The sequence below is a fragment of the Austrofundulus limnaeus genome, unplaced genomic scaffold, assembly GCF_001266775.1.
Source record: "Austrofundulus limnaeus strain Quisiro unplaced genomic scaffold, Austrofundulus_limnaeus-1.0 Scaffold114, whole genome shotgun sequence".
NCBI classification, from domain to species: Eukaryota; Metazoa; Chordata; class Actinopteri; order Cyprinodontiformes; family Rivulidae; genus Austrofundulus; species Austrofundulus limnaeus.
In genome coordinates, this window is record NW_013952516.1 from 699,140 (window position 1) to 710,998 (window position 11,859).

Sequence of the window (11,859 nt, forward strand, 5' to 3'; positions counted from 1 at the left end):
TACGCACAATTTAAGAACAAATCTGTGCGTACGAACGGTTCTTGCATGAGGCCCATTGAATCTAAAACCTAATTCATCTTTGTGTGTGTGTGTGTGTGTGTGTTTTAGTTTCGAGTGCTGTTTGCCAACGTGATCGCCCTGTTTTGGTACGCCTACCTGGCATCTGTGAGGAAATGATGCCCCCTGAAGTTTCTTCGCAGATTGCTGCAACCGAGGACTGACAGAATCTAACTTCCTAACGTGCTCAAGGGTTTTTGTTGTGTTGTTATTCTTCAGATTAACATCAGGTTTAAGCCACTTTAAGAGACTGCTCTAAAACTCWGGGTATGTGACTGCAGCCATTATGTTGTGTGAAAAGAACAGGATTAAAGTTTTCTTTTTTAACATTCCACTGCCAAACGCCTGTATAGTCAAACTAAAACAAAATTGAGGGCATTCACCCACCGCCTTTTATGCAAGACTTTATGAGAGATTATAATCATCTCATGTTGAGAGATAATGTAGCTGATTTATTGGCTCAGAGCTACAAACGTCAAATTTTAGTAAAATATCTGTAAAATAAACTGAGTTATAGCCACTTTTTGTGGTGGCTASTGTTGATTCTCAGTGGCAGCCATCTAGAATTGGACTGACTCTGAAAGTTAATCAGTTKTAATGTACATGCAAYGATGATATCCTGAAAATTTCATTAAAACCTGTCCTGTTGTTCACAAGAAATTTTGCTAACAAACAGGGTGAACTCCAAGCATTAATGCTTAAGTTTTAAAGCAAATGTATGTAATGAATATCATTTGTTGTGAAAGGCTCTCAGCTAGTTTATATCAATTTTCAGCACGATGTTTGAGGAAATTACTGCATTACAGCCATTTTTAATGAGTGGACTGTGGCGACCATTTTTARTTGGGTTGACTCCAAATGTTAATCGATTGTAGATGTACGTGTATTGATTGTATTCTGCAAGTTTCAATATAATCCTTTGGTTAATGATATATTTTGCTAACAAGCAGGTAAATATGATGTAAAGTTATCTGTTGTGTCTCTTGAGCGCCACCTGCTGGGCTGAATAAAAACAAATTTTTTTAATACTTTTATTAGGTTTTCTTCAATATAGTTATTTGTTAGAATAAACTTTTTTGTGATAAAACAATACAAACGTGGAATGCTTCGATTATTAAGACTAAATTGGAACATTAWCAGTCCTCAGCCTCCTCTCAGGCGCAGAGTCAGGTAGATCGTGCTCATATCCTTCACATTATAGTCCATCAGTTTCCCCTCCATCATCTCCCGGCCCTCGTGGATCAGCCTCTGCTGACTGTCTTGGACCCCCTCAGTCTCCTGCACCTTCCTCCGGAAGTCCCGCACGGTCTCGTCGGGTTTGATGTGGAAGGTCGTCTGTCCCTTCTCGTTTCGGAGGAACACCTGGATGGTGGAGGGCCGGGTGACCAGCAGGGACACCCGGGACCCGGACTGCAGGTTGTAGGAGCTCAGGGTCCTGGAGTCGTCCTCCAAAGGGGTCCTGCGGCCGTTATCAAAAACCAGCYTCTGGGTCTCGGCGGACTCCCCCAGTTTGTCCTGGATGCGGATCTTCAAAGAGCCCACGGTGTCATGGGGGCTTACATTCAGAGTGCAGGACGTTCCGTCCAGCTTGGTGATGATGATCTCCATGATGGAAGTCTGAAAAAAAAAGTATTTAGTTTTAAACAAACCAAAAAAGTTTGGTAAAATAAGTGATCTTATTCTGAAAAGCCTACCTTGTTGTTTTGATCTTTTAGAAATGGATAATCCTTCAGTTCTCAGTGATGGAAAGTTAAACCTGCTCAGAGAGATAAGCTCCGGCTGGTTTTATAGACTGGACTCAGCCCCGCCTCCTCGGTAAGATTCGTTTTCCAGATCAGCCTCAAACACTTTCGGTTTCCATTCTCCTAACATGACCTGCTGTTTGTGTTGAGGGGTTTTCCTTCACAAGGTGTTTTGTTTTAAAACAAATCAACCTGCACAAGCAGGTGAGAGGGAGGAACAGCTGATGTTCCTGACAGCTGGAGGTCAGATCATGACGTCAGTCAGGTGCTGATGATTCATCAGGCCATCAGAGCAGCTCACACCGAAACAAAACAAAACGAAACGAAAAGGAGACGTTCATGACTTCACAGCAGAAAGATCTAAGAAAAACAATTATTTAGGCTGTCTGGCATAAATAAAAAATATTCCAGTCATTTTTTAATTAGATTTTTATTCATACTTTTATATCAATAAAACTAAAACATCCTCAAATATAAGACATAAACCTCATAAACGTGTGTAAACATATGAAAGGTTTAAACTAAGATATTGTGCATATTTCAATCCGTTTAGTGGTTCTGAATTTGATGGCTGCAGGCTCTTCTGTGGTCAGACAATTTGGATTTTCTTTTGAAAACCACAGATGTCATGTCCTCTACACCTTTGGTTCCCAAAGTTGGGGTTGGGACCCAAAGTGGGGTCCCGAAACATCAAGATGGGGTCCTGAATAGACTTTCTGAATTAATTACATTTTTGCCTTARTTGTTACAAAGGAGTGAGGTTAGTAAATTTTAAACAGATAAATATTGTTATTATGCCCATGTTTTGTTGACCTGATACAAATGTTTATCATCCAAAAATAGTTGTGGGCACAGGTCTCTGCTACTGTTATTTTGTGGGTCAAAAGCTGAAAAGTTTGGGAACCACTGCACTTTGGTTCCCAAAGTTGGGCTTGGGACCCAATTATGGGTCATGAAGCACCTTGGATCATCTCCAGAAATCAATTTAAAGGGTAATAAAATAATTGCTGATGTAATAKTTTCCCTATAAYTATTACAAAAACACAAAATAAGTAAAATTAAGTATTTATATTTGTGTACAAGCTGTTTAGATTGTCAAAAAGCCTGTGTTTTTAGGGTTATTAACAAAGTTTRTGTACTCAGACCAGTAATATTTGGGGTCACAAGTTTTTGCCMTGGATATTTTGTGGGTCAGAAGATAAAAAGTTTGGGAACCACTGCTCTACACCACAAGGTGAGGGACCATCCAGCTGCTTCTCTAATAGTATGGTAATGCTWATGGTATGGGCAGCTTACACATCTGGAACTTTTAGAACAAAAGCTGTCATTTGATCATTTTATTCAAAGAAAGCAACCAGTTATTTCAGCAAGACGTTGCTAAATCACTGCATCCAGGTGTGGCTTTGAAGTGGACGAATTACAGTGTTGGTTCGCTACAAATCCGTTAGCATAAAGTGGAGATCAATTAGTTTTTTTAAAAGGCTGATTCTTAAAGCCGACACTGATTTTTCTTCCTCTATTTACATGTTAAAATGACGATAAATAATGCTACACACGTCTTAATTTAAACAAAAATTAAAAAAATTAACAAAATAAAACATTAAAAATGGATAGCAAACAAGGTAGAACATTTAGATATATAACAATAAAAACAAACAATTTTGAAGGTAAGACTGTCTTTATTTTATCGGCGAATGCATGCATCAGCTGATGCAAACACAAAAAATAAAATAAAATAGAACAAAATAAAACAACACAAATATTGGCCGGCCGATGTATCAGTCACCCTCCAGAATAAAGTTTCTGTTGGTTATTCTGATTAAGTAAAACTTAATTTACATGAAAGAAAAGCCAGATTGAAATAATGTAGGTCTAAACTGTGATGTGCAGTAAAACAATTCCTCCAAACACAGCTTATTCACCTTTTACTATAAGAACTGAAACTGAAACCTATACAGGTTTGTCTGAAGCTGTGTAAAAGCTGGTGGGTGTGAAACCTGCCACACACACATCTGACGTTTCTCAAACTGAAATGACCAATTTGAACGTGTAAATTATGAGCTCAGCACATTTGACCCATACTGTAGTTCATGACAGACACACATATCCCAATTAAAAACAAAACACTTGCAACAAATCAAAAAAAATTAATCCAAATGAACCCATCAGAACTCGGAGTGTTTCAGCATGGCAGTCCTCTCCTCCCTTTCAGGTAGAGGAATATTTCCTGTGGAACAAGAACAAAAGGAGTGCCGGTAATGACTCTGTAGCTATGAACAAAACATGAGAAAAGGGTAGTTTTTATTTATTTATTTATTTTTATAAATGATTATTTTATACGGAGCCCGCAAGGGGTCATGAGTTTTTTTTTTTTGTTTGTTTTTTTGCGTTCCCTCACAAATGTTGTTTAACACTGTTGTGCCTGCCGGTTTATTAACAAATTCACCTGCTCACCATTAGCGAGTTAGCCTACTGTTTTAATTCAGCTTCAGAATGAATATGTCACACAGCCACGCATGGTCGTATGTCATATGTCGATATTTTAACACAGTGCAGCCACGCAACGTCAATGTCAATTTCACAAACTTGTGAAGAGACATCTTGTTTTGGTAACTGGATATTTCAAAATAAAAGTCTGATTTAATTCAGTTCATATACAAAACAATTCTTTTTTTTTGCGTGGGAACACAAAACAATTTGCGAAGTAATGCAAAAGCATTGTGAGGTAACGCAAAAGTATTGCAAGGGAACGCAAAAGAAAAAAAAATCCCCCCATGTCTCCTCGCGGGCTCCGTAATTTCATGTGTGGAAAGAAACATAACRAGGTTTCTGTTATACCTGGTGGTGCAACAAAATATTCTTCGACCCTGTGTTTTGCGAGTTTAAGCAGCTCCTCGACATGGTCGCCCTCCGTGACCGTGTCATTCCTTAGATACAAAGCTCTGTGTGGATAAAGCACAACCACGTGAGGAAACGTAACATCAAAAAGCCTTTTTGGTTTATAACGGCAATTTAATCCGTCGTTCAGAACTACCTGTCCTCCAGAACCGAATCCATCGGTTCMACTCCTGCCGTGTCGACAAGGTGAAGCTGGTCTGCAAACCGGATGGCCTTTTCCAGACAGGTCAGGCCTTGTTTGGTGCGGAAATCCACCAAAGCCAGTCGCTCCAGCTTGTCGACCAGATCAGCGGGGACTACGGCAGGCTGTGAAACAACACTGCATTTTTTAGAAACATGCATGAAAGCTTCTCTCCACCATCACTGATGATGAAAATGACCAGAAATGTCTTGTACTTGTCAAAGAAAATGTGGACAGTGTTCAAATCATTTCTGCTAAGTAATTAGGCCTTTCATTATTTCACATGATTGTGTTGCAGCATCATATTTAGTGTATGGCCTGATTAGGACATAATTAGGATATAAAGTTTTGGATAACTGAAGCTTCGAAGAAGATTAAAAACCTGTATACCGTGTATTACTGAAATCCTGTTCTGTGTTTATAAACATGGAGCTATGATGAGGATTTTACCGGAGGAAGCTGCTCCTCTTGTACTGGTTTCCACGTTGGAGCCTTTGGCACCTGTAGAAAACATACACAGGTGAGGTAAAACAAACAAACAAACAAACAAACAAACAAACAAACAAACAAACAAACAAACAAACAAACAAACAAACAAACAAACAGTTTATTAGTTCTTATTGCTGATTTACTGAAACACGTTTTTGTCTAACCTTAGTGTTATGCGACTCGGAGCTGAAATGTCGGGTTAAATTCAGGCAGCTAATGGCTCTTCCGTATCTTCCTGAGCAGAAACCCTTCGTTGACAGCTTACATGGAGGCTGAAAGACTTTCAGTGAAACTATGAGGCGGAACGACGACATCGTGGACAAATTCACTCAGCTACCTCTGTCCGACATGAAAKATAAAACTCATTTTAATAATCTTTTCTACCAAAAAGGTTAGCTCTGATCCAAGCTAAGCTACTAACTCCACACGAACTTAGCAGCAGGAGGAAGGCAATCACTTCCGGGTTCACGACAGATAATTTTGTTATAAAATGATTGGTTTTTGTTAGATACTGCACCTTTATGAATATAGATCTTAAATGATTTTGAAAATTCGTACAGTTGATTTACTGTAAAATTAATAGTCTTTTATAGCAGAAAACAAATTAACACACATAACATATATAATTCGTGAAACACAAGTAAATTATCCTAAATCAGGTTAAACAGGAAAATTCGATTAATCCAAGCCACAGGGTTAGCCCTCCCACGCATATATTCACAACAGGATGCAATGTAACTGTTTATTTTTATTTTATCAAAACGGATTACGGTGCTTKTTCCTTCAAGAGCGCCCGGATAGCTCAGTCGGTAGAGCATCAGACTTTTAATCTGAGGGTCCAGGGTTCAAGTCCCTGTTCGGGCGTTAGTTTCTCCTTTGCTTCTCTGCTTTTTATTTTCGATAGAGCACCAGCCTTTTAGTCTTGGGTCCATTATTTAAGTCCCGGTTCAGCCGTACCCTTTTCTTTTATTTCTACTTTTATTTGTCTCTTTCCTTCGGTAGAGCGTCAGACCTTAATCTGAGGGTCSAGGGTTCAAGTCCCGTTTCGGGTCTATGTTTTTCTTTTGTCTCCTTCTCAGAGCATCAGACTTTAATCTGACAGTCCAAGTGAGGGTTCAAGTCCCTGTTTTCATGTACATTCTTTTTTTAAATACCTATTTTTATTTGTCTCTTTCTTTGTTTCCGTTGAAAAATAATTTTTGAGAATTGGTGAACTTCACTGGTAAACAGCGTTGTATAAAGTGCCACAAAGTGAAACTTGAGTAAAAGTTCAAGTATCTTACCAATTACTTTGGTAAAAGTTAAAGTTTCCTTTAGGAATATTACTTGAGTAAAAGTATTAAAGTATCTGAAAGTATCTGATTTTTTTGTACTATTAAAAGTAAAAGTATTGATTTAAAATGAGCAGTTAGATTTTCTGTAATGACATTTATTAGGAGGTGACCTCCCTAAAAAAATGCAGAAATGACTGTTGTATTAAAATATTTTATGTTAAATTCAGGATGCACTAGTCTAGCTGTTTCAGTTTATATACATATATCAAGGCTGACCAAACCTTTTCCCCAAAATGAAAATCTACCTGAGGGCTGCGGCCAAATGTAATAATATAATTMAGTAAATACAAAAAACTTCTTAAGTACAGTCCTTTTATTTTAATGATTATGTCCTGCTGGAGTGTGACATSATTTGTTTGTGTACAAACTAATACGGTATCAGAATTTTATATATTTATTCTTCTCATTCAACCACAGTTAAATTCACTCCATCTAGGAGGCTCAATTTACATGGATAGATTTTATTTTTTACAACAACAAGCTGCAATGAAAACAAGCAAAAACAAAAGTAACAACTTTCTACTTCTTGACTTTTTTAAAAAAAATGTAAGGAGTAGAAMGTACAGATAATTGTGTGAAAATGTAAGAAGTAGAAGTAAAAAGTAGGCTGAAAAATAATTACTCAAGTAAAGTACAGATACCCAAAAATTCTAAAGTACAGTAACAAAGTATTTGTACTTAGTTACTTTACAACTCTGGCGGTAAATAAATGGCTTGAACATATACGTATAGCGTCTTATCAAGTCCACTTGGACCCCAAGGTGCTTTAGACCTCAGACATTCACCATGTACACACACATTCACACACTGATGGCAGTAAGCTACATTGTAGCCACAGCTGCCCTGGGGCACACTGACAGAGGCAGTGTATATGAGAACTTCATATACATCTGCCACCCAATTTTTTCTTTTGCATGTAATGATTAGTATGCAAATAATTTAATATTTTAGTTCGATGCAAATTAAAAAGAAACAACTAAAGTTATTGAAGTGACTCATGACATGTCTGTTTCCTCCAGTTTCTTAAAATCATATTTTACTATTAGAAGAAAAAAAGCATAAAATTGAGCAATAAAGGACGTTTATTTTAAAATCTGAAATGTCAAGTTTATGAAAGTAGATGTGTCAATGCAAAGCATCAATTAYATATTTGCTAAGACCATAGGATAAACAAAAATATAGGCTTACTGTGATTTAATTGTTCTAAATGTTGTTTTTTTTATCATTTGTCCACATTTACGATGCATTTTTAATTAATGGTACTCACTGCAAACTAGAACTACAGCAAATGGTGCCATTTGAAAGAGTTTACTCGTGTAGTTTTCCAGAGTTATTTAATCTAACTCAAAAAGATCCTGGAGAAGTTGTGACTGGTATGAGGTGAGATGTGACCAACAAATTCAGCTGTTTGAAGTTTTCGCCCTTGAGAGGTTCTGGTGAGACGTGAAGGCCACAAGCAAATCTTCTGTCAGCCTTTTCCCATAACAGTTGTGATCGTTGTTACAGCAGCACCCMCCGCATGGCCTTGAAGTCTGGTATCTCTCCATGGATGTTTTGGATACTGATGCTCCGCCCACCTTTCCCTCCTGCCAMTGTTTGAACTGGTTGACTGGAAGCAAGCCGAAGGTCACACAGATGGACACACAACAACATCATTATTCTGAGACTATGGCTGGACGGGGCTGTTCGGAGGGACTGATTTACACACGATTTCATTTTACAGATGTTCACGCATGTGCACACAACACTTTACGGCTTCAGATACATGTACCTTTAACTCACTGCCTTTGCTGCATTCCCTGTGTTTCTCTCTCCTATTCCCATTACCCCCACCCCATCCCTTACTCCCCCCACCAATATTTCTTGCTCTTTGCAGGGGTTTTTGTACCTCATATTATGTCCTGAAAAGAGGATACAGTATGAGGTTCTTTTTTGTCCTCTTGTTATTTCTCATGATGTTTTTTCATGATGATGATTCTTGTTCTGTGCAGCAGCAGGGCCCGGAGCACTTGTTCTACAAGTCTGTTGTGTTTTGTCTACATTTTGAATGGGTTGTTCCAACTATAATTTCTCTTTGGGATCAATAAAGTATCATTCATTCATTCATTCATTCATTCATTCATTCATTCATTCATTCATTCATTCATTCATTCATTCATTTATTCATTCATTCATTATGTGGGTCCACATTCAACGCAAACAAAGCACATCTGAAGCTTGAGTCACATTATAGTATAATGTGACTCAACAAGCTTCAGATGTGCTTTGTTTAATGATTATACATTAGGCAAACAAATACCATCAGCAAGTTGAACATTTAACATATTTTCAGTCACTTTGGCTCTTTCCGTATCAGTAAACAAATAGAGCTGGCATCTGGTTACAAATTTTGGTTATAGATTTTACATTTAAGGACACTTTAGCCATCAATATGAGACCAGTATTGTGTTGATTTGAACTTTGCAATGCACACCTTTAAATTCATTTAGCAAAACACACAATACAACAAGGTTTTGGAAAAATAATGATTCCAATTTTATTTATTTTATTATAAGAACATACACCATTTAATATATATTATATATATATATATGTATATGAACTGATTGTTTTACAATACACATGTAGAACTGGCCACAAAATAATAATAATAAAAAATCAGCTCTACAATGAAAACAGAACCCAAAAGAGGAAATCAAACAATAAATACTTTGGCATAAAAATGTTAAGAGTAAATTCAAAATGGGTTATCTGACAGCAGGTRGCATTCACAAACAAAAACACTTTGAATAAATGTGATCAAACTTACTACATTCATCGAACGACACTTGAAGAACGACTCACTGAAGTTTCAGGCTCTGAATGACGAGAACGAGGAACTGAGATCAAAGTGTGCAGCCTTGTTTGACAAAAACATTAAAACTTTTCCTTTAACAAGAGAACGTTTGCAGATCGTGCTCAAACTGTGCCGAACTGCAGCTCTTTGTTTAAACTGTTAACTGAAGCGCTCTTATACAGAATGATTTGAGTAAAATGGAACCACATCACGGTCTGCTGCCTCATCTGGACGGTTCTGATTGATCTTTCTTAGGAGTGTCCCAATACTAGCTTCTTGTTTTTTTTTTCTTCCAAAACCAGTACAAGTACTTCAGTTTGCTACTGAGTACCAATACCAAGTAGTTAATAAGTAAGTACTTTAACATTACACAACAATTTCAAAAACACATCTTTTACTAAGAACATAGCAAACATCACCTGTGTTTATCTTCACATGTCTCCAAATTACAAACTTTTTTCATTTTTTTGCAATCAGTTACTTGCAAAGTGGAAGAGATAATGATGTGACCAAGCATAAAACTGGTATCGGTCCTTAGTATCAGGGTGTTTCTTATAAGTACAAGTGTTTTAGGCTGGTATAGGGACACCACTAACCGTTGTGTATTAGTTTAACAAGCAGGCACCAGACAATACGAGACAAAGTCAAAGGTGAGTAAGCAGCACTAATTACAAATCATACAGAAGTTCACTTCATGATGCAAAACATCTTGCAAACATTATGAAATTAAGCTTCTTTAAATTATTTTTTTTTTATTTAGTTAAATTTTATTTTTTTGTAGAATTACAGCCCAGACAGGATTAGGGTTATAAATATACAACATAATCTGAACACTTTTTCCTCTGAGGACACAACAATTTATATAGGAGACATACCGTACTTTTTGGCAGACAAAGCAGTTCATGAACACTGTTGGTTGTTAAATCAATAAAAACACAATTAATTATTCCAWATTTGGAGTGTTAAAAGTACTTGGAGTGTGGGTTTTATATTCAGCCTGTGGGAAACTGAATTTGATTCCTATGATGTTGAAGAACATTTTAAAAAAAATCTGGTGACGTATTCACCCCCCCCCCCCCCCCTTTCAGTCATCAGGGGGCAGGTAGAGGAAGATAAATAACTTTTTTAACTAGTAGGATATTAAAATAATCTATCTTTCTAATAAATATAGCCTCTGTTTGAATTCAGTGGGTTTTGGCTTGAATTGTGCAACCAGAACTTCTTCAAATATTAAGTGCGCTCGGATTTTTCTCCTCTCGCGGACACAGYAGACACCACAGAGGACGCAGGCAGTAAGGCTCATAGCAGCAAACTGGGACTGTAAAAGGCTTTGTGTAGTGGGAGTGTGTTGATGCGTGTGTACTTTACTCTTGTGCTACTACAGCCAGTTACATTTGACATGGAAGGATGAGAGGACACAGATCACTTGTTCTCGATCAGCATCTGCACCTTGCACACCAGGTCTCTGGCCAGGGTCAGAGTCTGTTTGATGTTGTGGCGCTCGGCCATTTCTGAAAGACACACACGCACACACACATATATATATATTTCATAACAGCAAGAGTACTGCACTGAAGCAGATGCCAGGATTACTATTCACTCTGGCAAATGAGTTTTTAGCACATTTGTTCTACTTAAAATTGTTTTTATGAGACAAATAAGAACGATGAAAATGAGCTGAAAATTAGCATTTACACAGGATGAGTTTATTTTGAAATTTACACAGAAAAAAATAACTCCTCAAAATGTATTCAGTACCAGCTGCACAATTGTAAAAATGTAAGAGGTGTAACTAAGTACATTTACTTTGTTACAGTGCTGTGCTTAAGTTTTTTGGAGGATTTGTAATTTTATGAGTTTTTTTTTTTGTTTTAACTTGCACTTTTATTTTGTTATGTTCAAAACATAAAAATACTTATACTTTAAAATTTAACACCTAGTTATAAGTTACAACTTATGACCAAACAGTGTGGTTAATGCACTCTAAACATGTAGTGTTGAATTTATTTAATCGAGTTTTGTAAACTGGATYCACTAAATTGAGCTGAGTAAATGTAAAGCAATTTAAACCTATTCTTTAAAGGAAAATGTGTAAATTGGTCAAATAATTTTAATTTTTAATTTAATGCCATTTACTCATCTCGGTGTAGTGGAACCATTTTGGTTAAGCAAATTCAACATTTAATTTCTTAGTGTGTACTTTTACTTTCCCAATTATTGGGCCTCATGCAAGAACCGTTCGTACGCACAGATTTGTTCTTAAATTGTGCGTACGAGTGATTTAGGATATTCAGAGGTACAGAATATAAAGTACCAAAAAGA

At 36.9% G+C, this 11,859-nt stretch overlaps 4 protein-coding genes and 1 non-coding gene across 5 annotated transcripts in view; 2 read left to right on the forward strand and 3 right to left on the reverse strand.

The window, feature by feature from the left end:
- Positions 1–1,085, forward strand: part of pxmp2 (peroxisomal membrane protein 2) — a 2,733-nt gene extending 1,648 nt beyond the window's left edge. The window contains exon 5 of the mRNA XM_014014367.1: positions 109–1,085. Coding sequence (XP_013869821.1) covers positions 109–177 — 69 coding nt within the window. The 3' untranslated portion in view covers positions 178–1,085. The remainder of the gene's footprint in view (positions 1–108) is intronic.
- Positions 956–2,100, reverse strand: isg15 (ISG15 ubiquitin like modifier). The gene is made up of 2 exons (XM_014014368.1): positions 1,752–2,100; positions 956–1,674 (listed from the first exon to the last, which is right to left on the reverse strand). Exon 2 carries the CDS (start codon positions 1,663–1,665, stop codon positions 1,201–1,203), a length of 465 nt encoding a protein of 154 aa, XP_013869822.1. The 5' UTR covers positions 1,666–1,674; positions 1,752–2,100; the 3' UTR covers positions 956–1,200.
- A 1,358-nt stretch (positions 2,101–3,458) lies between these two features.
- On the reverse strand, positions 3,459–5,822 carry gatc (glutamyl-tRNA amidotransferase subunit C). The gene is made up of 5 exons (XM_014014369.1): positions 5,532–5,822; positions 5,329–5,379; positions 4,834–5,003; positions 4,638–4,741; positions 3,459–4,026 (listed from the first exon to the last, which is right to left on the reverse strand). Exons 1-5 carry the CDS (start codon positions 5,679–5,681, stop codon positions 3,965–3,967), a joined length of 537 nt encoding a protein of 178 aa, XP_013869823.1. The 5' UTR covers positions 5,682–5,822; the 3' UTR covers positions 3,459–3,964.
- A 336-nt stretch (positions 5,823–6,158) lies between these two features.
- Positions 6,159–6,231, forward strand: trnak-uuu (transfer RNA lysine (anticodon UUU)). Its single transcript has one exon. It is a non-coding gene; the product is annotated as a tRNA-Lys (tRNA).
- Positions 6,232–9,816: 3,585 nt separating this feature from the next.
- The window catches only part of sgsm1a (small G protein signaling modulator 1a), a gene marked incomplete at its 5' end in the record, with an annotated part of 25,333 nt that continues 23,290 nt past the window's right edge, over positions 9,817–11,859 (reverse strand). Inside the window, 1 exon segment of the mRNA XM_014014370.1 lies at positions 9,817–11,048. Within this exon segment, the coding sequence (XP_013869824.1) occupies positions 10,960–11,048 (89 nt within the window).